Raw genomic sequence first — 26,059 nt, 5'->3', positions numbered from 1 at the left:
AAATAAAGTTATAAAAAAAGTAACACAATAAGAATTACAATAACGAGGCTATATACAGGGGGCACCGGTACCGAGTCAGTGTGAGGGGTAAAGGCTAGTTGAGGTAATCTGTACATGTACGTGGGGGGGTGAAGTGACTATGCACAGGTAACAAACAAAACAGCAAGTAGCAGCAGTGGACAAAAGGGGGGTCAATGTAAATTGTCCGGTGGCGATTTCATGAATTCTTCAGCAGTCTTATGGCTTGGGGGTAGAAGCTGTTGAGGAGACTTTTGGTCCTAGGCCTGCCGTGCGGTAGCAGAGAAAACAGTCTATAACTTGGATGACTGGAGTTTCTGACAATTTTATGGGCTTTCCTCTGACACCAAAAATTACATAGGTCCTGGATGGCAGGAAGTTTGGCCCCAGTAATGTACTGGGCCATTCGCACTACCCTCTGCAGCGCCTTACGGTCAGATGCCGAGCAGTTACCATACCAGGCGATGATGCAACCGGTCAGGATACTCTTGATGGTGCAGCTGTAGAACCTTTTGAGGATCTGGGGACCCATGCTGAATCATTTCAGTCTCCTGAGAGGGAAAAGGTTTTGTCGTGCCCTCTTCACGACTGTCTTGGTATGTATGAACCATGATAGTTCATTGGTGATGTGGACACGAAGGAACTTGAAACTCTCGACCCGCTCCACTACAGCAACGTCAATGTAAATGGGGGCCTGTTCAGCCCACCCTTCCCTGTAGTCCACGATCAGCTCCTTTGTCTTGCTCACATTGAGGGAGAGGTTGTTGTCCTGGCACCACACTGCCAGTTCTCTGACCTCCTCCCTATAGACCGTCTCATCGTTGTCGGTGAACACTGTTGTGTTGTCAGCAAACTTAATGATGGTGTTGGAGTCGTGTTTGACCACGCAGTTGTGGGTGAACAGGGAATACAGGAGATAACTAAGCACACACCCCTGACACTTTCAGACACTTGACAGTTGGTCCGTGCATGCTTTGAGTACATGTCCTGGTAATCCTTCTGGCCCAGCAGCTTTGTGAATGTTGACCTGTTTAAAGGTCTTTTCACATCAGCTACCGAGAGCGTTACCACACAGTCATCCAGAACAGTTGGTTGTCTCGTGCATGCTTCAGTGTTGCTTGCCTCGAAGTGAGCATAAATGGCATTTAGCTCGTCTGGTAGGCTCGCTTCACTGGGCAGCTCGTGTCTGGGTTTCCCTTTGTAGTTCGAAATAGTTTTAGAGCCTTGCCACATCCTATGAGCATCAGAGCCAGTGTAGTAGGATTCAATCTTAATCCTGTATTGACTCTTTGCTTGTTTGATGGTTCGTCTGAGGGCATAGCGGGATTTCTTATAAGCATCCGGATTAGTCTCCCGCTCCTTGAAAGCGGCAGCTCTAGCCTTTAGCTCGATGTGGATGTTGCCTGTAATCCATGGCTTCTGGTTGGGATACGTACGTACAGTCACTGTGGGGACGACGTCATCATTGCACTTATTGATGAAGCCGATGACTGAGGTGGTGCATTCCTCAATGTCATTGGATGAATCTCGGAACATATTCCAGTCTGTGCAAGCAAAACAGTCCTTTAGTGTCGCATCCGCGTCATCGGACCACTTCTGTATTGAGCGAGTCACTGGTACTTCCTGCTTTAGTTTTTGCTTGTAAGCAGGAATCAGGAGGACAGATCTAGTCAGATTTGACAAATGGAGGGCGGGGGAGAGCTTTGTATGCATCTCTGTGTGTGGAGTAAAGGTGGTGTAGGATTTTTTTTCCCTAAGGTTGCACGTGACATAAAAATATGGTAAAATTGATACAAGTTTGCCTGCATTAAAGTCTCCGGCCACCAGGAGCGCCGCTTCTGGGTGGGCATCTTTGCTTAAGGCCTTATAGAGTTGGTTGAGAGCAGTCTTAGTGCCAGCTTTGCTTTGTGGTGGTAAATAGACGGCTACGAATAATACAGATGAGAAATCTCTTTGTAGATAATGTGGTCTACAGCTTATCATAAGGTACTCTACACCTCAAGCGAGCAATACCTCGAGACTACTTTTATATTAGACATTGCGCACCAGCTGTTATTGACAAAAAGACACACATCCCCACCACTCTTCTTACCAGAGGTAGCATCTCTGTTCTGCCTGTGCATGGAAAATCCCGCCAGCGCTATATTGTCCGATCTTGCATAGCCGCAACGGTCAAAAAATATTACTAGAAAATATTTATATTCATGAAATCACAAGTGAAATATAGTGAAACACAGCTTAGCCTTTTGTTAATCACCCTGTCATCTCAGATTTTATGCTTTACAGCCAAAGCAAGACAAGCGTTTGTGTAAGTTTATCGCTAGCCTAGCATAGCATTATGTCCAGCAAGCAGCAGGAAGCTTGGTCACAAAAATCAGAAAAGCAATCAAATTAACCGTTTACCTTTGATGATCTTCGGATGTTTTCACTGACGAGACTCCCAGTTAGACAGCAAATGTTCCTTTTGTTCCATAAAGGTTATTTTTATACTCAAAATACCTCCTTTTGTTGGTCACGTTGTGTTGAGAAATCAGTCACGACAACGGCGAAAAAAAATCCAAATAATGTCCATAATATCAACAGAAACATGGCAAATGTTTTTTATAATCAATCCTCAGGGTGTTTTTCAAATATCTATTAGATAATATATCAACCGGGACAATTGGCTTTTCAGTAGGAGCGAGAGGAAAAATGACTACCCCTGTCTTTTACGCAAGAATCACTCAGAGCCCTCAGCTAGCCACTGACGCAATGCAGTCGTTTACGCTCATTCTTCAAAATAAAGGCCTGAAACTACGTCTAAAGGCTGTAGACACCTTAGGGAAGCCACAGAAAAAGGAATCCGGTTTATATCCCTTTCAATGGGCAATAGGGATGCATAGAAAGACAGGGGTTTCAAAATAAGAGTCACTTCCCGATTGGATTTTTCTCAGGATTTCGCCTGCAATATCAGTTCTGTTATACTCACAGACAATATTTTTTACAGTTTTGGAAACTTTATAGAGTTTTCTATCCTAAACTGTCAATTATAAGCATATTCTAGCATCTGGTCCGGAGAAATTGGCGGTTTACTTTGGGAACGTTATTTTTCCAAAATTAAAAATAGTCCCCCTTAGTTTCAATAGGTTTTAAGGCTAGGGCTGATTTCAAGGTTTTACTGCTAACCTACAAATAATTACATGGGCTTGCTCCTACCTATCTCTACAATTTGGTCCTGCAGTCCATACCTACACATAAGCTACAGTCACAAGACACTGGCCTACTTGTCGTCATTAGAAATTCTAAGCAAACAGCTGGAAGCAGTGGTTTCTCCTATAGAGCTACATTTTTATGGAATGGTCTTCCTATCCATGTGAGTGATGCAGACTCGGTCTCAACTTTTAAGTCTTTACTGAAGACTTATCTCTTCAGTAGGTAATATGATTGAGTGTGGTCTGAACCTGGGATGCCAAGGTGAACGGTAATGCACTGGAAGGGATGAACCGCCGATGATGTCTGATGGGCTCCCCTCTCTCCACTGAGATTATCTGTCTCTGATTCTATTGCACGGGCTGAGTCACTGGCTTACTACTGCTCTTCCATGCTGTCACTTGAGTGGGTTGAGTCACTGACATGATCTTCCTGTCCGGTTTTGCGCCCCCTCATGCAGTGGAGGAGACCTTAGTGGGCTACACTCAGCCTTGTCTCAGGGTAGTAAGTTGGTGGTATGTTAATATCCCTCTAGTGGTATGGGGGCTGTGCTTTGGCAAAGTGGGTGGGGTTATATCCTGCCTGGTTGGCACTGTCCCGGGGTATTGTCGGACGAGGCCACAGTGTTCTTCTTAGGTTCCTGCCTTTCTAAGGAGTTTTTCCTAGCTAACGTGCTTCTTCATCTTCATTTCTTGCTGTTTAGGGTTTTATGCTGGGTTTCTGTATAGCACTCTGTGACATCTGCTGATGTAAAAAGGGCTTCATAAATAAAAATTGTTTTAATTCAATACAAAACCTAGGAGGCTGATGGTTCTCACCTCCTTCCACTGACATAAACAATAATTATGTCAACCACCAGAGGACATCCTCCAAATTATCAGAGCTCTTGCAGTATGAACTAACATTTTGTTCATCAAATCAAAGTATCAGAGAATGAATCAAGCACTGAAAACATAAGCTATAACTAGCTACCACTGCAGTGAATAAAGTGTGCTGAGAAGATGACTCAAAGAGAGAGACACAATAGTTGAACAGTTTTGAACAAATTAATTTCTTCAAAAATTATGGAGAAGCAGCAGAGAGAGTGCAGGCTATATTTCATTAAATTTTTCTTCTCAGTTTACCTTTCAATTACTTAGCTAATGCAGGTAATTTAGCCTACTCAGCAACCTGACTCAAACAGGGAGGAATGCTATTTATGATAACTAGCATGCTGAGGCTATCCAACACTGCATCTCTTCCATGTCAAGATAAGCTTTCGGATTCATTAATGTGTGGTCACCGTGTAACTGCTAGCTGGTGTAACTGTTGCTGGTGTAACTGCTAGCTGTTCAGTCGTGGCCAAAAGTTTTGAGAATGACACACATATTCATTTTCACAAAGTTTGCTGTTTCAGTGTCTTTAGATATTTTTGTCAGCTGTTACTATGGAATACTGAAGTATGATTACAAGCATTTCACAAGTGTCAAAGTCTTATTGACAATTACATGAAGTTGATGCAAAGAGTCAATATTTGCAGTGTTGACCCTTTTTCAAGACCTCTGCAATCCGCCCTGGCATGCTGTCAATTAACTTCTGGGCCACATCCTGACTGATGGCAGCCCATTCTTGCATAATCCATGCTTGGAGTTTGTCAGAATTTGTGGGGTTTTGTTTGTCCACCCACCTCTTGAGGATTGACCACAAGTTCTCAATGGGATTAAGGTCTGGGGAGATTCCTGGCCATGGACCCAAAATATCGATGTTTTGTTCCCCAAGCCACTTAGTCATCACTTTTGCCTTATGGCAAGGTGCTCCATCATGCTGGAAAAGGCATTGTTCATCACCAAACTGTTCCTGGATGGTTGGGAGAAGTTGCTCTCGGAGGATGTGTTGGTACCATTTTTTATTCATTGCTGTGTTTTTAGGAAAAATTGTGAGTGAGCCCACTCCCTTGGCTGAGAAGCAACCCCACACATGAATGGTCTCAGGATGATTTACTGTCGGCATGACACAGGACTGATGGTAGCGCTCACCTTGTCTTCTCCGGACAAGCTTTTTCTGGATTCCCCAAACAATCGGAAAGGGGATTCATCAGAGAAAATGACTTTACAACAGTCCTCAGCAGTCCAATCCCTGTACCTTTTGCAGAATATCAGTCTGTCCCTGATGTTTTTCCTGGAGAGAAGTGGCTTTTTTGCTGCCCTTCTTGACACCAGGCCATCCTCCAAAAGTCCTCGCCTCACTGTGCGTGCAGATGCACTCACACCTGCCTGCTGCCATTCCTGAGTAAGCTCAGTACTGGTGGTGCCCCGATCTCGCATCTGAATCAACTTTAGGAGATGGTCCTGGCGCTTGCTGGACTTTCTTAGGCGCCCTGAAGCCTTCTTCACAACAACAATTGAACCGCTCTTCTTGAAATTCTTGATCATCTTTTTTTAAACTGAAGCAAACGGAATGAAACAGGGATGGACCTACCTGAATTTGTCCAAGAGAAACTCGTTAAAGTCACAAAACACAACATTTTGGAACTGTTTAGACTAATGATTACACCCAAGATCAGCTAGATGCAGGCAAGAGTGTGCAAGGCGGTATTGAATGTGTCGCAGTCTGTCACCTTGATTACTCCAATTTGTCTCTTGACCTGTGCACCTACATTATAAACTGTAATTTGTAGGCTAGGTTGTAACAACCTCATTATGGGTATAGGGGAAATTAGAGTATCATGTAGTAGCCTAAACCTATCAATGTTACATTGAGCTGGGGGAATTTAATATGAATAACAGTCATCCAATATGCTGTAATTGAAAAAACAAAATGTGTCCTCCTTCATCTTAAATGGTACCGGCCACCACTGGTGTGTGTGTGTGTTCCCAGCCCAATCCAGGTTTAATATGGAGAAAATTACAATGGGACCTCCCACAGCCCCTCGACCCCTGTAGAACAGTCACACTAACACTAGCCTGGTGGGTGTCTGTATGTCTGTGTGTGCCTCAGCACCCTGACTGTGTTGGCTGATAGGGGTCCACTAACAACAGCTAACCTGCTGAGGTGGTGAGAACAACACTCTCCTGCTTCCCCGTACACAGTTTAATCAAGAGGAGGTAAGACCCTGCACTGCAGTCCCTCACTGTATCCACTTTAGGCTGCAGGTACCAGGCATTATAGGTCAAAATGGACTGCTTGGTTTTTAACAACATCAGAGATTATTCTATTGTATAAATCAATGGTCTAATAAAGTGTGGATGTGAAAAACTAAAGCTACAAGATGAGGATAACCCTACTTCAATGAACAGAAAGAGAACAGGAAGAATAGATGAGAAGAGAAGAGATAAGTGGATGATGACCCTACTGTAGAGGGATGAGTTCAGGGATCCATCCGGTCAGAGCATGGATGACAGTGAACTCTCCCAGCTCCTTCCTCTGTCCCGACACCACACTGCAACACAAACACACATATACTGTACACACACATTACACCACAATGTACAAAACACACATTAGGAAACCACTGCTAAATTGACTACTATAGTTCCGGCTAACACACACACACACACACACATATTCACAGTATCACAGCAGGGAGATTTGACCTAGCAGCAATTGGATGGGATAGTCAGAGACAGACAGTGGCTTCTCAGGCTTACAGAGGAAAAGTAATTTCATGCTTGATTGTTTATGAAATACACAAACACAGAAGTTGATTTCAGAGAAACCCTGGGAATTCCATTATATGATCTGTGTGTGTGTGTGTGTGTGTGTGTGTGTGTGTGTGTGTGTGTGTGTGTCTGATTGTTGGGGTGTGTGTGTGTGTGGGTGTACAGGTGTCCTGCTAGTGTTTTTGAACTGAAACAGATGTTTGTGTGTCTAATTGCACCTCATGGGACACTGTGCCCAACCTGTTCAGTAGACAGTAATGAATAGCAAAATGAAAGTTGATCAATGTTTACTGTGTGGCCTTACTCACTATCTGACACTGAAAAACTATAAACCATCCTAAAATTGCTACTGAGCTCCATACTATGCTCCACTGTGATTTCTATAAAAAGCACACCAACAAAAATGGATATGGAAGATTCAAGATTAAGACTATGCTTTTTACGACAGACACATGGTAAAAAGTTTTCAGAGCTTTATCTTCTTTGAACTTTCACTGGGGGTTATAAAAGATTCACAAGCAGAGAGAAACCTGATTTCCTGGATGAGATGAAACATTTATGTCCCAACCTTTGACAACCATAAAACTACAACATACAGTAAATCCGACAATTACATGCACGCACAAGCCACCAAATTGTAGAGTGACAGACCGGGGAATTGACCCACTGTGTCTGTTTCTACAATGCCAACAAAATAGCCCAGCAGTGTGTGTGTGTGTGTGTGTTTGTGTGTGTTGCTGTAGTGCTTTGTTTACTTACCTTCCCCATCATGTACAGTAATAAAGTCCTCTGTAAACATATGGGGAGGTGTACTGGGGCTGAAATGAATGGCCTAAGGTGATCTAGCGGTCTAAGCCACCTCCCCTGGTGCCAGTGTTTCCCCAAGCATGTTTCTTCAGAAGCGGTGGCAAAGGTAATATTTGTTGGGGTTAGAACGACTGTATGAAGGTCACTTCCGGTGACTTTTTAATAGGACAATCTACTCCAAAATGCATGAAAATGTCATTATGTTGACACCATCAGAAAAATACTGCAACAGATGAGACCACCTGCCTTGTAGGGAGGTGAGGGGCAAGTGTTGGTTGTGTGCTCGTGGCTCTCATTTTCCGCCACTGCTCATTCGGTTTTTCCACAAATAAACAGTACCAGTCAAAAGTTTGAACACACCTACTCATTCAAGGGTTTTTATTTATTTGTATTATGTAGAATAATAGTGAAGACATCAAAACTATGAAATAACACATATGGTATCATGTAGTAACCAAAAAAAGTGTTAAAAAAATCTAAATATATTTTATATTTGAGAATCTTCAAATGGCCACCCTTTGCCTTGATGACAGCTTTGCACACTCTTGGCATTCTCTCAATCAGCTTCCTGAGGAATGTAAAGCACCCTAACACCATCACACCTTCTCCTCAAAGCTTCACACATGCAGAGATCCTAGGCAGTTGGACTCATCAGACCAAAGGACAGATTTCCACCGGTCTAATGTCTATTGCTCGTGTTTCTTTGCTCAAGCAAGTCTCTTCTTATTATTGTTATCCTTTAGTAGTGGTTTCTTTGCAGCAATTCGACCATGAAGGCCTGATTCACGCAGTCTCTGAATAGTTGACGTTGAGATGTGTCTGTTACTTGAACTCTGGTAACTCTAATAAACATATCCTCTGCAGCAGAGGTAACTTTGGGTCTTCCTTTCCTGTGGCGGTCCTCAGTTTCATCATAGCGCTTGATGGTTTTTGCGACTGCACTTGAAGAAACGTTCAAACTTCTTGAAATGTTCCGCATTGACTGACCTTCATGTCTAATGATGGACTGTCATTTCTCTTTGCTTATTTAAGCTCTTCTTGCCATAATATGGACTTGGTCTTTTACCAAATAGGGTTATCTTCTGTAGAGTGAGCAAAGCTGTGGTGCCTAGTGGTGAGAGCGTTGGACTTGTAACCGAAAGGTTGCAAGATCGAATCCCCGAGCTGACAAGGTCAAATCTGTTGTTTTCCCCCTGAACAACGCAGTTAACCCACTGTTCCTAGGCCATCATCGAAAATAAGAATTTGTTCTTAACTGACTTGTCTAGTTAAACTAACTGTCTAGTTAAAAAAAAAAAACATTTAAATATATTTTGATTTGTTTAACACTTTTTTGGTTACTTAACTCAGCAAAAAAAGAAACGTCCCCTTTTCAGGACCCTGTCTTCCAAAGATAATTTGTAAAAATCCAAATAACTTCACAAATCTTCATTGTAAAGGGTTTAAACACCATTTCCCATGCTTCTTCAATGAATCATAAACAAATAATGAACATGCACCTGTGGAACGGTCGTTAAGACACTAACAGCTTACAGACGGTAGGCAATTAAGGTCACAGTTATGAAAACGTAGGACACTAAAGAGGCCTTCTACTGACTGAAAAACACCAAAAGAAAGATGCCCAGGGTCCCTGCTCATCTGCATGAATGTGCCTTAGGCATTCTGCAAGGAGGCATGCAGATGTTGCCAGGGTAATAAATTGCACCTGCACAGGATCGGTACATCCGAACATCACAGCTGGTTGACAGGTACAGGATGGCAACAACAACTGCCGAGTTACACCAGGAATGCACAATCCCTCAATCAGTGCTCAGACTGTCCGCAATAGGCTGAGAAAGGCTGGACTGAGGGCTTGTAGACTTGATGTAAGGAAGGTCCTCACCAGACATCACCGGCAACAATGTCGCCTATGGGCACAAACCCACCGTCGCTGGACCAGACAGGACTGGCAAAAAGTGCTCTTCACTGACGAGTCGCGGTTTTGTCTCACCAGGGGTGATGGTCGGATTCACGTTTATTATCGAAGGAATCAGCGTTCCACCGAGGCCTGTACTCTGGTGGAACGCTTTGGAGGTGGAGGGTCCGTCATGCAGCATTTAATGCAGCTGGTGGCCACTCCAGATACTGACTGTTACTTTTGATTTTAACCCCCGCTTTGTTCAGGGACACATTATCCAGTTCTGTTAGTCACATGTCTGTGGAACTTGTTCAGTTTATGTCTCAGTTGTTGAATATTGTTATGTTCATACAAATATTTACACGTCAAGTTTGCTGAAAGTAAACACAGTTGACAGTGAGAGGACGTTTATTTTTTTGCGAGTTTACATGATTCCATGTGTTATTTCATAGTTTTGATGTCTTCACTATTATTCTACGATGTACAAAATAGTAAAAATAAAGAAAAACCCTTGAATGAGTAGGTGTGTCCAAACTTTTCACTGGTTCTGCATGTTAAAACTTGTCATTGATCTTAAATGGTTTAGTGCAAGATTTTGATAATTAAGCCATTTTTCTACTTACTCAGTCAGATTAACTAATGGGTACCATTATTTATGTCTCTGTGTGCAGTTTGAAGGAAGTTGAAGGTAGTTTTGCGAGACACTGCTAACTAGCATTAGCACAATGACTGGAAGTCAATGGGAATGTGTAGACTTTAATCATTGTGCTAATGCTAGTTCGTAATTGCGCCAACACTAGTTAGAAACTTTCTTTAAACTGCACATAGACATAAAAATGGTATCCATGAGTTCATTTGACTCTGTAACTAGAAAAAGTGCTTAATTGCCAATCGCATAAATATATATAGAAATAAATAAAAATAATTATAATTTTATTTTTATTTTTTAATTTTACCCCTTTTTCTCCCCAATTTCGTGGTATCCAATTCTTTAGTAGCTACTATCTTGTCTCATCGCTACAACTCCCGTACGGGCTCGGGAGAGACGAAGGTTGAAAGTCATGCGTCCTCCGATACACAACCCAACCAAGCCGTACTGCTTGCATCCAACCCACAGCACGAATCCAACCCGGAAACCAGCCGCACCAATGTGTCAGAGGAAACACCGTGCACCTGGTAACCTTGGTTAGCGAGCACGGCGCCCGGCCCGCCACGTGAGTCACTGGTGCGCGATGAGACAAGGATATCCCTACCGGCCAAACCCTCCCTAAACCGGACGACGCTAGGCCAACTGTGCGTCAGCCCACGGACCTCCCGGTCGCGGCCGGTTACGAGAGAGCCTGGGCACAAACCCAGAGTCTCTGGTGGCACAGCTGGCGCTGCAGTACAGCGCCCTTACCCACTGCGCCATCAGGGAGGCCCCCAAATGTTATTTATTATGACTATTTTGTCTGCAACGATTTAGCAGCAGCTGCAGCATGGGTTCGATTCCGGACTACTGGAAATTCAGTACACTCTCCATCTTCCCACTCTACTTCTGTCCTATCCAATAATTAAAAGAGAAGGAAAAAAATGAAAAAAATGGAAAAAAATGAATGTGAGTTGTGCTTTCTAAGCACCGTGGTAGTACTATGGACTGATAATAGGGTGTGTGCCAGGGGAGAACGGCTACCACCTCAATGCCGACTTTGGTACTGCAGACATTGTTTCAAGATGGAAAAATTGTAATCTTTGTGGTCAATCTTTGTGTACATATTTTTTTTGGGGGGGACAATCATGGTGCCAATAATTGCTTCTAATACACCAGATGTATGTCCTTGAACTGATTGATAAAAAATATTTAAAAATTGCACACGGAAGAAGTTAAGGATAATTTAGTTGCTGATAGCAGCCTGCGGTACCCAGTTTGGCCTTCATCTAGAGATACTCAATGAGAGAGGGCAACACAGAGCCTGCAACGTCGCTTCCTGGAGTAGCTCAAACTGCGCATGTTATGTCTCCATGAGACGCCGTCTTAACCGACTTCAATGCGGTATTGAGTCTTCACATAGGAATGAAATAAATACTACAGTTTACTATAGAATACTACAGTACTTACTATAGAATTCTGTAGTAAACTGTAGTATACTGTAGAATACTATACTACACTAGTATCCTTCGATCACATGTAGTACTTACTATAGCATTTTGTAGTATACTGTAGAATAGTAATAGTACAGTATAATCCACGAAAAAACACTGTTGTAAACACTACAGTAATTTCAGCAAAAAAACAACACTTTTTTAACTATGGTAAATACAACAGTATTTCATTTGCCCATTTCTCCAGTAGGTGGTTTCCACAACAAGAAAGCTTCTACTTCTATGTCAAAGATAATACAATAAATGCACTATAGTAAATACTACAGTGATATCAGAAATATCTGAAAAAAACACAACAGTAAATACTGCAGTATATTACAATCCACAAAAACACTACAATAAATACTCCAATTCGCAAAAACACTACATTAGTTACAATAATATGGACTACAGTTTGTTTTACAACAGTATTCATATTATAGCTAGTGGCAATATGTGACTTTTTGTGAGACCCAATTCACATAGAAGTATAGATATATTGTTATTCTTGAAAGCAAGTCTAAGAAGCAGTAGATCTTTTCTATGTCCACTATTTATATGCTTCCCATTCTTAAGTTTTGTTTTTGTGTCTTTTACTTTCGGTTTTGTACACCAGCTTCAGGCCTCTGCAACAATATTTTTGGTTATGGAAAATATATTTCACAGCGGTTTAGATGGTACAATGATTCTCATCACATAAACTGAAATGGTGGAGCAATTTCTGCATAGTGCAACTTTAACTGTAAATACTACAATATTCTACAGTTTACTAAAGTAAATGCTACAGTATTCACTGCAGTGTTTCTGCAGAATTTGGTCCGCCAAAACTACAGCCAATACAACAGTAAAGTCTGCAAAAACACAAGTGAATACTATAGTATTTATACCAGAGTATACTATAGTATTTTATCATATGGGTGGTGTCACTTGATCGATGGCTTTGTCAATTCATATATACAGTCATTGGTTTGTGCCCCCCCCCCAGTATTGAAGTTGATTGTTGGTTTGTGTCCCCTCTAGGGTGGTTGAGAGGTTTCAGTAGGATTTAACTATGGTTGAACTCACTCTGTGTTGGCCAGTTTAATGACGGCCTTGGCCAGCAGCATGGGCCACAGCTCTGATTGGTTGGTGGTGGCAGGAAGCAGCAGGTTGTTGTCCTCATCAAACGGCAACGCATCGTCCACCATGATCTTCCTCCAGCAACCCTGACAGAAGGGGAAGAAAAAAAAAGTGAACAGATGAGGGAACAATAGAGCGAGAGGAGGAGGGGAGAAAGAAGGCAAGGAAGAGAGAGCGACAGAAATTGGAAATTGACAGAGCACAGTGAGTTTCATTTACCAGCCCATTACAGTAACAATACTTTCCGTGTATCGTTCTTTATTCTTTAGATTTGATTAATAGGCTGGATATAATCTCATTTCCACTGACCAGGCAGTCAATGTTGAGACAACGGCAGAATATGGGAGTGTTGACTTCAATCGATTTGCTGTTTAAAACAAGAATGACTGGTCTGTACTAGCGCTGTGTAGGCATCTATTGTCCATTTGTCATTTAGGTACTGTATTTGATAGTAGCACCCTTGAGTATGATTCACACACACCAGAGAGCATTACCACAGTTATTAAATACAGATGGGAAGAGATGAAAAAGCGGTGAGCTGGGACTCACTCAGCACAAATGCCAAGTGAAAATCTTCCTAGGAACCCCATGTAATTTTTCATTCATATAGCTAACCTATTTAGCGATTGAAGATGGACATTCCTACTCCCACCATTCCATTTACCCTGCCTCTCGCCTTCTAGGAATCCATATGCTCTCTTCAACCCAGTGGCAGACAGGCAGCCCCTCAGTGTTCTCCATGTCCACTGGCTGTCTGTGGGAGTCACAGTGTTATACAGTGACAGGCAGCTTCAGTCTTTAGACGCACGGTGTAATCTGACTGACTGATCACAGCTGTGCCGCTCTCTCTCTCTGTCTCACTGTCCCCCCCCATCCTAATCATCGCCCTCAGGAGCTGCTCAACCTTTCTGCAGATGAGACTGGACAGGGTGTGAAGGAGCTAACTTCATTAAGAGAGAGGGAGAGAGGGCAGAGGAGTATGTGAAAGAAAGGGCGGGAGAAAGGGTGGAAAAAGAGAGATAAACAAGGAGAGAGAGGGGAAAAGAGTGAGAGGGGACGAGAGAGCGAGAAAGAGACGGGAATAGAGAACGAAAGAGAGGGTATGGCATATTATGTCTCCTTATCCATCTGTTAGCATGCTAGTTTTGGCACGGGAGCTGCTAACTCCAATCTTGTCAGCCTGCCCAGTGAGTTTAACTGTTACATTATCTCGTCCTCCTATGCTTCTATACCTCACAATCTCTTTGTTATTGTTGTGATTGATACGCTTATGTTCCAAAACATCTCTTTTGATTTAAACAAATGGAATATGCCTATCTTCACCAGCCGAGAACTGTAGACAAACAGAATACAAGTTGAAGAAATACTCCTGAAGACTATTTGCAAATACAGTCTCATAACTGTGAGCATCATCACAGAGCAAACACAGAGAAAACAAAGTGTGGTAGACTTACAGTGCCTTCAGAAAGTATTCATATCCCTTGACTTATTCCACATTTTGTTGTGAATTCAAAATGGATACATTCTACACACAATACCCCATAACGAGACAGTGAAAACATATTTTTAGAACATTTTGCAAATGTATTGAAAATGAAGTACAGAAAAATCTCATTTACATAAGTTCACACACCCCTGAGTTATTACTTTGTAGAGGAACATTTCTGAGTAAGTGTCAAGAGCTTTGCACACCTGGATTGTACAACATTTGCGGATTATTATTTTCTAAATTCTTCAAGCTCTGTCAAATTGGTTATTGATCATTGCTAGACACCCATTTTCAGGTATTGCAATAGTTTTTCAAGAAGTTTTAAGTCAAAACTGTAACTTGACCACTCAGGAAAATTCACCGTCTTCTTGGTAAGCAACTCCAGTTTAGATTTGTGTTTTAGGTTATTGCCCTGCTAAAAGGTGAATTAATTTCCCAGGTGTCTGGTGGAAAGCACACTGAACCCAATTTTTCTCTAGGGTTTTGCCTGTGCTTACAGTAGCTCCGATCTGTTTCTTTTTTATACTGAAAAACTCCCCAGCCATCAATGACTACAAGCATAACCATAACATGATGCAACCACCACTGCACTGTGCTTGAAAAATATGGAAAGTGGTACTCAGTAATGTGTTTGATTACACATTTGTCCTAACACTTTGTAGTCGGAACAAAAGTGAATTGCTTTGCCACAATTTTTGTAATATTACTTTAGTGCAGGGGTGGGCAATTCCAGTCCTCGAGGGCCTGATTGGTGAAATAGTTTTCCCCCAGCCCCAGCTAACACACCTGACTCCAATAATCACCTAATCATGATCTGCAGTTTAGAATGCAATTTGATTAATCAGCTGTGTTTGCTATGGATGTAGAAAAAGTGTGAAGCCAATCAGGCCCTCGAGGACTAGAGTTGTCCACCCCTGCTTTAGTGCCTTTTATTCTGTACAGGCTTCCTTCTTTTCACTGTCATTTAGGTTAGTATTGTGGACTAGGTACAAAATGTTGTTGATCCATCCTCAGTTCTCTCCTATAACAGCCATTAAACTCAAACTGTTTTAAAGTCACCATTGGCCTCAATGTGAAATCCCTAACCGGTTTCGTTCCTCTCCGGTAACTGAGTTAGGGAGGAGGCCTGCAACTTTGTAGTGACTGGGTGTATTGATACACCATCCAAAGTGTAATTAATAACTTCCCCACACTCAAAGGAATATTCAATGTCTGCTTTTTTTTTTTTACCCATCTACCAATAGGTGCCCAAATTTGCAAGGCATTGGAAAACCTCCCTGGTCTCCGTGGTTGAATCTGTGTTTGAAATTCACTGCTCTTCTGAGGGGCCTTACAGATCATTGCACTGTATATGTGGGGTACAGATGAGATGAGAGATGAGGTAGTCATTATTGCACACAGAGTGAGTCCATGCAACTTATTATGGGACCTGTTGTGAACATTGTTAGTCCTGAACTTATTTATGCTTGCCATAAAAAATGTATTATTGACTCAAGACATTTCAGCTTTTCATTTTTAATTAATTTGTAAAACAAATATTTAAAAAAAATATATACTTTGACATTATGGGGTATTGTGCGTAGGCGAATGACCCCAAAAAAATCGCGATTTAATCCCTTTCAAATTCAAGCTGTAACACAACAAAATGTGGAAAAAGTCAAGGAGTTTGAATACTTTCTGCGGGCACTGTATCAGTGGAGGCTAGTGGGAGGAGCTACAGAGCCTTGCGAAAGTATTCGGCCCCCTTGAACTTTGCAAACTTTTGCCACATTTCAGGCTTCAAACATAAAGATATACAACTGTATCATTTTGTGAAGAATCAACAACAAGTGGGACACAATCATGAAGTGGAACGACATTTATTGGATATTTCAAACTTTTTTAACAAATCAAAAACGGAAAAATTGGGCGTGCAAAATTATTCAGCCCCTTTACTTTCAGTGCAGCAAACTCTGTCCAGAAGTTCAGTGAGGATCTCTGAATGATCCAATGTTTACCTAAATGACTAATGATGATAAATACAATCCACCTGTGTGTAATCAAGTCTCCGTATAAATGCACCTGCACTGTGATAGTCTCAGAGGTCCGTTAAAAGCGCAGAGAGCATCATGAAGAACAAGGAACACACCAGGCAGGTCCGAGATACTGTTGTGAAGAAGTTTAAAGCCGGATTTGGATACAAAAAGATTTCCAAAGCTTTAAACATCCCAAGGAGCACTGTGCAAGCGATAATATTGAAATGGAAGGAGTATCAGACCACTGCAAATCTAGCAAAAGACCTGGCCGTCCCTCTAAACTTTCAGCTCATACAAGGAGAAGACTGATCAGAGATGCAGCCAAGAGGCCCATGATCACTCTGGATGAACTGCAGAGATCTACAGCTGAGGTGGGAGACTCTGTCCATAGGACAACAATCAGTCGTATATTGCACAAATCTGGCCTTTATGGAAGAGTGGCAAGAAGAAAGCCATTTCGTAAAGATATCCATAAAAAGTGTCGTTTAAAGTTTGCCACAAGCCACCTGGGAGACACACCAAACATGTGGAAGAAGGTGCTCTGGTCAGATGAAACCAAAATTGAACTTTTTGGCGGCAATGCAAAACGTTATGTTTGGCGTAAAAGCAACACAGCTGAACACACCATCCCCACTGTCAAACATGGTGGTGGCAGCATCATGGTTTGGGCCTGCTTTTCTTCAGCGGGGACAGGGAAGATGGTTCAAATTGATGGGAAGATGGATGGAGCCAAATACAGGACCATTCTGGAAGAAAACCTGATGGAGTCTGCAAAAGACCTGAGACTGGGACGGAGATTTGTCTTCCAACAAGACAATGATCCAAAACATAAAGCAAAATCTACAATGGAATGGTTCAAAAATAAACATATCCAGGTGTTAGAATGGCCAAGTCAAAGTCCAGACCTGAATCCAATCGAGAATCTGTGGAAAGAACTGAAAACTGCTGTTCACAAATGCTCTCCATCCAACCTCACTGAGCTCGAGCTGTTTTGCAAGGAGGAATGGGAAAAAAATTCAGTCTCTCGATGTGCAAAACTGATAGAGACATACCCCAAGCGACTTACAGCTGTAATCACAGCAAAAGGTGGCGCTACAAAGTATTAACTTAAGGGGGCTGAATAATTTTGCACGCCCAATTTTTCAGTTGTTGATTTGTTAAAAAAGTTTGAAATATCCAATAAATGTCGTTCCACTTCATGATTGTGTCCCACTTGTTGTTGATTCTTCACAAAAAAATACAGTTTTATATCTTTATGTTTGAAGCCTGAAATGTGGCAAAAGGTCGCAAAGTTCAAGGGGGCCGAATACTTTCGCAAGGCACTGTATAGGAGGATGGTCTAATTGTAATGGCTGGAATGGAATCAATTCAACGGTATCAAACACATCAAACATATGGAAACCACATCTTTGACTCTGTTCCGTTATTCCATTCCAGCCACTACAATGAGCCCATCCTCCTATAGCTCCTCCCACCAGCCTCCACTGCAATCTATGTATCATCATACCTCATACCGACGACTGACATTGCTTTGGAATTACCCCACCATACAGGAAGACCCATAGCATGACTGAGTGCCACCGCCTTGCTGTCATAAAGGTGTCCCACAGTGATATCCTGAGGCAGATGACTCCTGTTAAACCTTATCAATTCATTGGACGATTTGCAAAGCCTCCTCATATTAACAAAGCAGCGAGACTGATTGATTCGTGCCTGAGTGGATGTGGCTGGACTGCTTCTGCGTCCTCCATTCTCTGTGCAGCCCTCTGAAATGAATTATGGATTGTCTTTATCTCCTAGGTGCACCGGTGGAAATGAGCTGACAATGTTTGTGTCTTAGCAACCTCAGGGTATGAGAGACGTTCAGACATGATTTAACATGGTAAGAACATGAAGGTGAATGAAAACATTTGGAAGCTACAAATATAGTCTAATTTACTGTATCTCGCAAAGTGGAAAACATTCCATGCTAATAACACGATACCCTATAGGACGGAGCAGGTTCACAGGAGCAGTTTCACAGTCCCAGATTAACGGACCCAGATTAAGCCTATATTCCTGGACTAAAAAGTGCCCTCAATGAAGACTGAGTCCAGGGGTACTGCAGGGTTAAACTGGGTTGGAGAAACTATGCCTATAATCTGTTTTGAATACCCCTATCACTCACCATCCAGTAGAGTTTGACCACGTACTTCCCATAGACGTTATAGAGAGGCATGTGGCCCTTGACCACCTTACACAGGGAGTAGATGTGTTCCCAAGGCTTCCAGACGTCAGACCCCTGCTCTACTGACGTCCCATTATAGATCTTCCACACTATGTAGATTTCACTCACTATCCACCTGAAGAGCTGGGAAGAGGGACATGATGGAAAAAACAAAACAATCAATTGATCAATGACTAAGTGACTTTAAATTAACCAAATCAATCACATGATCTAGGGTCCCTCCATTACTGTCCATCAGAAATCACTGTTAGATGACAACAGTATGATAAGCCTTTATGAAAAGGTAAGTAAAGTAAAGTGTGTGGAGAGCGCATACCTCACTGCAGAGCAGATGTTCATTGGCTGCGGTCAGGTCAAATGATGATTCGTTCTCCACTATTACCGGAGGCTAGTATAAAATGCATGAGATGTTTTGAACTTGGGAACAAAACAATGGAAACAGTGCATTTCTATGATGCATCAAACATCCCCTTTTCCCACTTCTAAAGTGATGGATGCCTGAGCTCTGTGCAGTCAACAATGTTCTGAAAGTTACTGAACTGCAAAATTAAACATTACACAGACACATTTTGTAAAGCGGCGTTGGGAAGTTTACTAGATTACCCTCTGAAAAACAGGTTACCCACGTAAAATTGAAATATTCATGAAACTCAATCATTTTACTTTTCAAATATGCTTTGCAAAAAGACTCCACCATAGTTTATCCAGGATTCCCCAAGAGGACATGCTTGCAATGAATATTGGATTAGGGAGTTAAGATAAGAGACTCCAACAGACCACTAATCAAATACGAATTAAAAGACCACCGATCGTGAAGAGAGAGCCTTCAAGGGAGATTATATTTTTTTCTTCTCTCTCACTCCATCCATGGAGAGCCCTTCCATTGTCATGGAAACCGTACATAACAACCCACACCTCAACTATTTCCGTCAATTAGGGGGTTCTAGAATAGGATGGTGGAGAGTGGAAGGAAGAAACAGAACAGCTGTGCTTAATTGGGTATTCCTGTGCGTTTCCTTTTATACAGAATTAATGAAACGTTCTTCACATTGTTGAGTGGAAGAAACAGCAAGCTTAATTACTCAGTGTTGCACAGACAAACAGAGTTACTTTTTGTTAACAGCCATACATTTCGGCACACTACCTGATAAGATGGCCCTGAGTGGTCTGGCTATATATGGCACTCGGCTGAAATGTGTCATACACTGTACATGTAGCTTAGTATAGTGGAACATTCTGTTCTTGTGCAGTCTCTTTGCAGTGTCGACTTTAAGGCGGAAGTCTGTATGATGAAAAGGATATACTGAAGGCTGTGTGACACACCATCCAAGACCATGTCCTGAAGAAGTACCCTTACCTTGGTGAGTATGTGCTCTGAAGGGCGCTTCCATGAGTGCACTTTCAGCAACAGAGGCAGCTCGACCTTTCCCTCTGGATCCTCAAAGAATGGCTGTGGACAAAGAGTGATAAATAAAAAAGTATACCAGTTTCATTGAAGGACCAAAAAACTGACAACTGTGCCTATAGACTACGAAATAGTTGGGAAGAGATTTGCGATGTACCGATACCATGGCACATTGTTTATTAACTGATACGCTAAACGTCGGATTCAAAACATTACTATACAAAATTCTTGCAACTAATAGAATGTTATGTAGAGTTGAAGTCGGAAGTTTAAATACACCATAGCCAAATACAATTAAAAACTCTGTTTTTCACAATTCCTGACATTTAATCCAAGTAAAAATTCCCTGTTTTAGGTCAGTTAGGATAACCACTTTATTTTAAGAATGTGAAATGTCAGAATAATAGTAGAGCGAATGATTTATTTCAGATTTGATTTATTTCATCACATTTCCAGTGGGTCAGAAAATTACATACACTCAAATAGTATTTGGTAGCATTGCTTTTAAATTGTTTAACTTGGGTCAACATTACGGGTTGCCTTCCACAAGCTTCCCACAATAAGTTTGGTGAATTTTGGCAGATTCCTCCTGACAGAGTTGGTGTAACTGAGTCAGGTTTGTAGGCCTCCTTACTCACACACCCCTTTTCAGTTCTCCCCACAAATCTTCTATTGGATTGAGGTCAGGGATTTGTGATGGCCACTTCAATACCTTGACTTTGTTGTCCTTAAGCCATTTTGCCATACATTTGGAAGTATGCTTGGGGTTATTGTCCATTTGGAAGACCCATTTGCGACAAAGCTTTAACTGATGTCTTGAGATGTTGCTTCAATATCTCCACATAATTGTACCTCCTCATGATGCCATCTATTTTGTGAAGTGCACCAGTCTCTCCTGCAGCAAAGCAACCCCACAACATGATGCTGCCACCCCCCTGCTTCACGGTTGGGATAGTGTTCTTTGGCTTGCAAGCATCCCCATTTTTCCTCCAAACATAACGATGGTCATTATGGCCAAAGAGTTCTATTTTTGTTTCATCAGACCAGAGGACATTTCTCCAAAAACTACGATCTTTGTCCCCATGTGCAGTTGCAAACCGTAGTCTGGCTTTTTTATGGTGGTTTTGGAGCAGTTGCTTCTTGCTGAGCGGCCTGTCAGGTTATGTCGCTATAGGACTCGTTTTACTATGGATATAGATATTTTTGTACCTGTTTCCTCCAGCATCGTCACAAGTTCCGTTGCTGTTGTTCTGGGGTTGATTTGCACTTTTCGCACCAAAGTACATTAATCTCTAGGAGACAGAACGTGTTTCCTTCCTGAGCAGTATGACGGCTGAGTGGTCCCATGATGTTCATACTTGTGTACTATTGTTTGCACAGATGAACATGGTACCTTCAGACGTTTAGAAATTGCTCCCAAGGATGAACCAGACTGGTGGAGGTCTACAATTTTTTTCCTGAGGTCTTGGCTGATTTCTTTTGATTTTCCCATGATGTCAAGCAAAGAGGCACTGAGTTTTAAGGTAGGCCTTGAAATACATCCACAAGTACACCTCCAACTAACTCAAATTATGTCAATTAGCCTATCAGATGTTTCTGAAGCCATGACATCATTTTCTGGAATTTTCCAAGCTATGTAAAGGCACAGTCAACTTAGTGTATGTAAACTGGAACCCACTGGAATTGTGATACAGTGAATTATAAGTGAAATAATCTGTCTGTAAACAATTGTTGGAAAAATTACTTGTTTCATGCACAAAGTAGATGTCCTATCCGACTTGCCAAAACTATAGTTTGTTAACAAGAAATTTGTTGAGTGGTTGAAAAATTAGTTTTAATGACTCCAACCTAAGTGTATGTAAACTTCCAACTTCAACTGTACACTACCGGTCAAAAGTTTAAGAACACCTACTCATTCAAGGGTTTTTCTTTATTTTACTATTGTCTACATTTTTAGAATAACAGTGAAGACATCAAAACTATTAAATAACACATATGGAATCATGTAGTAACCGAAAAAAAAGTGTTAAACAAATCAAAATATATTGTGTATTTGAGATTCTTCAAATAGCCACCCTTTTCCCTGATGATAGCTTTGCACAGCCTATGATTCCATATGTGTTACTTCATAGTCTTAATGTCTTCAATATTATTCTACAATGTAGAAAAAAGTAAAAATATAGAAAAACCCTTGAATGAGTAGGTGTGTCTAAACTTTTGAATGGTACTGTATATACAGTGCCTTCGGAAAGTATTCAGACCCCTTGAATTTTTCCACATTTTGTTAATGGGAGACAACATTCTCTGGTCTGATGAAACCAAGATTGACCTATTTGGCCTCAATGTCAAGTGTCACGTCTGGAGGAAACCTGCCACCACCCCTACGGTGAAGCATGGTGGTGGCAGCATCATGCTGTGAGGATGTTTTTCAGCGGCAGGGACTGGGATACTAGTCATTATCGAGGCAAAGATGAATGGAGCAAAGTACAGAGATCCTTGATGAAAACCTTCTCCAGAGGACTCACTACCTCAGACTGGGGCGAAGGTTCACCTACCAACAGGACAATGACACTAAGCACACAGCCAAGACAACGCAGGAGTGGCTTCGGGACAAGTCTCTGAATTTCCTTGAGTTGCACATCCAGGGCCCACACAGGAACCCGATCGAACATCTCTGGAGAGACCTGAAAATAGCTGTGCAGCAACGCTCTCCATCCAACCTGACATACCTTGAGAGGATCTGCAGAGAAGAATGTGAGAAACTCCCCAAATGTGCCAAGCTTTTAGCGTCATACCCAAGAAGACTCAAGGCTGTAAATCGCTGCCAAAGGTGCTTCAACAAAGTACTGATTAAAGGGTCTAAATACTTGCATGAATGTGATATTTCTGTTTACTTTTAATACATTTGCAAACATTTCTAAAAACCTGTTTTTGCTATGTCATTATGGGGTATTGTATGTAGATTGATGAGGGGAAAAAACAACTTAATACATTTTAGAATACGGATGTAATGTAACAATGTGGAAAAAGTCAAGGGGTCTCTAAACTTTCTGAATGTGTATGTATGTGTATTATATTTACAAAAAATAAATATGGGGTATTGGAAATTCAGAAATGTACATTGATGAAAGCTACAATTTATATGCAGTTACCCCCAAAAAGAAAAAGAGCCAAAGAAACTCAGGTTGATGTTTATTATCATGAGTCTTGTCCTGGAGCGATTTTTCTTAGATAGGCCAGCTGCAAAGTCAACATTGGCTATATTGTAAAAACTCAAACAAAAATGAGCTTGTTGGTCTTAATTTAAGGTTAGGGTTAGGCATTAGGGTAAGCAGCGTGGTTAACAGTTAAAGTTTTAAATCTGATTTTATGACTGAGGCTGTACCAGCTTGTACACATTCTGCAGAGCTGCCTCCAGAACAAGATTCATGACAAAAAAAATGCTAACCTGCCAAAGAAACATGAGGCACTGCAGGCTACAGTATCTATGAAATCAATCCATAGATGGATAGCCTTGATCCTGTAGGAATTTCACTAGGCCCAATCCATCAATACTCACCAAAAATGGACTCTTCCCCATCTTTCCATCCTTAGCGCCCTTGGCCCCATCCCATTTCTCTGTGTTGACCTCTGCCTCACTCCACTCCGGCCAGATGGGGTAGCGGCATCTCCTCAGCTCTCCTGGGCCCTCTGAGGCACTAGCCACCAGGGACGATGCTCTAGGGTGTAACCACAAACAAGCATGATTCAGGTTTGACACCAATAAACAGGTGCTGTGGTATCCATAAACCCAATATGAAATTAAATTGATGTCCAAATGTATCAATCCTGTTCAAGTAACTCCTCTCGTCGCTAAAGTGATTTGTAGCAGCAGGGCATAGACCTCTAGTCACAGCACTGTTTAGGCTATACATTATTATTACTACCGATACATTTTCGTTGGGTGATGCTATCGACACAATCATGCACTGACTCCCTTCCTCATACTGTCAGTAACTTGGATTGGGAGAGCCGCGGGCCAAAAAATGTCAAAGCTGGAACCCTGGCAAGTTGCCCCGTGTACAGCTTGTTCGTGAAACACAGTGGTTGTGCGCTTTCGTAAAGCGAGAGCAGAACAAGAGCCCTGAAGCTATAGATAATTAATGCCCGCGTGTAGGCTAGCTACAGAAACGCCCACAATAACAAGAAGCAGGGCTTATATAACTAGCTAGCGAGTAGGATGGTGAAAATGGGCGTTTAAATCCTGAAGTGTTTAAAATTAGGAGACCTTAGCTACTTTTTTTCTGGCTGAGGTTCAAATTTCGTGGGGCTCAAGCATAGTAGACAGACGTGACAAATCACGTAACGCAGTCGGCTACCTAGCCCCTGTCAGACGACATAATACTTTGTTCAAAACCAAGTGGGAAGGTGGTAAATACCAGTTGATGAAATCGTATGCTTTGAACTTGGCTAAGGGCCAACGAGCGGAGTCAACCCTAAACTAAAGATAAAGCTATTAGGCTTGCAAATAAATGATAGTGCTAAAAAAAACACATTAATAGATTGCATTTTAATAAAAACTGTTTTGTTGTTGCATTTAACTGCCGAAAATGCTGTTGTCGAAGTCATTTCCTTAAGAGGTGACCTGAGGTCTGCCTGCGAACCCATTTTGATATCAATTTCTTTGCACGACCCTAACATATATATATTTTTTAATTGGCGCTATGACAGTCTATTACAAATCAGTCTGACAGTATTTTTGACAGTATTTCAATCTGAAGAAAATATGGTTTGAAGTAGCCCATTAAAAGACGTTATATAGCATAGTGCCCAAGAACAGCCCTTAGCCGTGGTGTATTGGCCATATTCTAACACCTCCCGGGCCTTATTGCTAAATTATAAACTGGGTGGTCGAGCCCTGAATGCTGTTTGGCTGACAGCCATGATATATCAGACCGTATATAATCAGGTTATGACAAATCAAGTATTTTTACTGCTCTAATTACGTTGGTAACCAGTTAATAATAGCAATAAGGCACATCGGGGGTTGGTGATATATGGCCAATTTACCACGGCTAAGGGCTATTGCCAGGCACTCCGTGTTGCGTAGTGCAGAAGAACAGCCCTTAGCCGTGGTATAATGACCATATAACACACCCCCTCAGGCCTTACAGCTTAAATATACTATAGAAAGCCCCAGCAAAAATAATGGGGGGTATTATGATTGATTGACACCTGTCATACCTTACCAACAAGTTCACACATTAGCTAGCTAACGTTGCTGTGTACTTTGCAATTAGCTTGAATAAGCTACGTATGACAGTGATAACAACACATAACATGTAACAACATAGCAAATATAATTTGAAATCAGAGTATTTAAGTGTTGCTTGACATGATAAATAACGAACAGTAGGGCATAGATACTAGAGCAAGCTTGACCATCAAACCAGCTTGACCATCAAACCAATCTTACTCTTTATTTGGTGTCTGTCCTTGTGATGAAGTGACTCGGCTGGAGGACAACTCCTTTTTCTTTGGTGGAGCTTTTGACATTCCGGCTCTGTCGTGGACGTTGGCTCACCTTAACTATTAGCTGAAATAAGTGACAGTGTTAGCTAGCTACATGGCTTGGAAGACCACGTTTGTTTTTGCTGGAAGCTCAGCTGGAGAAAGTTTGATAATGTTGCTAAGCGACAAAGCCCCAGCCGCAGGACATCATGGGAGCCTCCCAGGCCCCTAAACTAGTCGGGTTATCAAAGATACAACCTACTGCTCTCACTGCACCAATGACGTATATATACCACTGTATATTTAAATCATTGCACTGCACCCGTCAAATGAACTGCATCTGTCCTCATTAACATCTTCATTATTACACAATGTAATTTTTTATTTTTTATTCTCTTCTCTTTACCATGGAACTTTACTTACCCGGCAGGCAGGTAGCCGAGTGGTTAGAGCGTTGGGGCCAGTTACCGAAAAGTTGCGAGATCGATCCTCGTCGAGCTGACAAGGTCCTTCTGTCCTTCTGCCGCTGAATAAGGCAGTCAACCCACTGTTCCTAGTTCGTCATTATAAATACGAATTTGTTCTTAACTGACTTGCCTAGTTAAATAAAATAAACAAATGCATACACTGAGGAGAAAACCACA

The 26,059-nt window shown here is 41.8% G+C and overlaps 1 protein-coding gene across 2 annotated transcripts in view; it reads right to left on the bottom strand.

Annotated features, from left to right (window-relative positions):
- Window positions 1–25,589, bottom strand: part of adgb (androglobin) — a 117,774-nt gene extending 92,185 nt beyond the window's left edge. Inside the window, exons 1-7 of one of the 2 annotated variants that reach the window (XM_036985453.1) lie at window positions 25,381–25,589; window positions 23,485–23,644; window positions 19,878–19,970; window positions 18,837–18,908; window positions 18,461–18,643; window positions 12,736–12,875; window positions 6,539–6,625 (exon numbers count right to left, since the gene is read on the bottom strand). In XM_036985453.1, coding sequence (XP_036841348.1) covers window positions 6,539–6,625; window positions 12,736–12,875; window positions 18,461–18,643; window positions 18,837–18,908; window positions 19,878–19,970; window positions 23,485–23,644; window positions 25,381–25,460 — 815 coding nt within the window. In that variant the 5' untranslated portion in view covers window positions 25,461–25,589. Of the gene's footprint in view, window positions 1–6,538; window positions 6,626–12,735; window positions 12,876–18,460; window positions 18,644–18,836; window positions 18,909–19,877; window positions 19,971–23,484; window positions 23,645–23,851; window positions 24,052–25,380 lie in introns of those variants that run through there. The other variant, XM_036985454.1, reaches the window with a different exon arrangement.
- Window positions 25,590–26,059: the final 470 nt, after the last annotated feature.

Source organism: Oncorhynchus mykiss, chromosome 8 (assembly GCF_013265735.2).
Source record: "Oncorhynchus mykiss isolate Arlee chromosome 8, USDA_OmykA_1.1, whole genome shotgun sequence".
Lineage (NCBI taxonomy): Eukaryota > Metazoa > Chordata > Actinopteri > Salmoniformes > Salmonidae > Oncorhynchus > Oncorhynchus mykiss.
The sequence above is the reverse complement of the archived record's forward strand: the minus strand, read 5'-3'. Positions and strand labels throughout refer to the sequence as shown.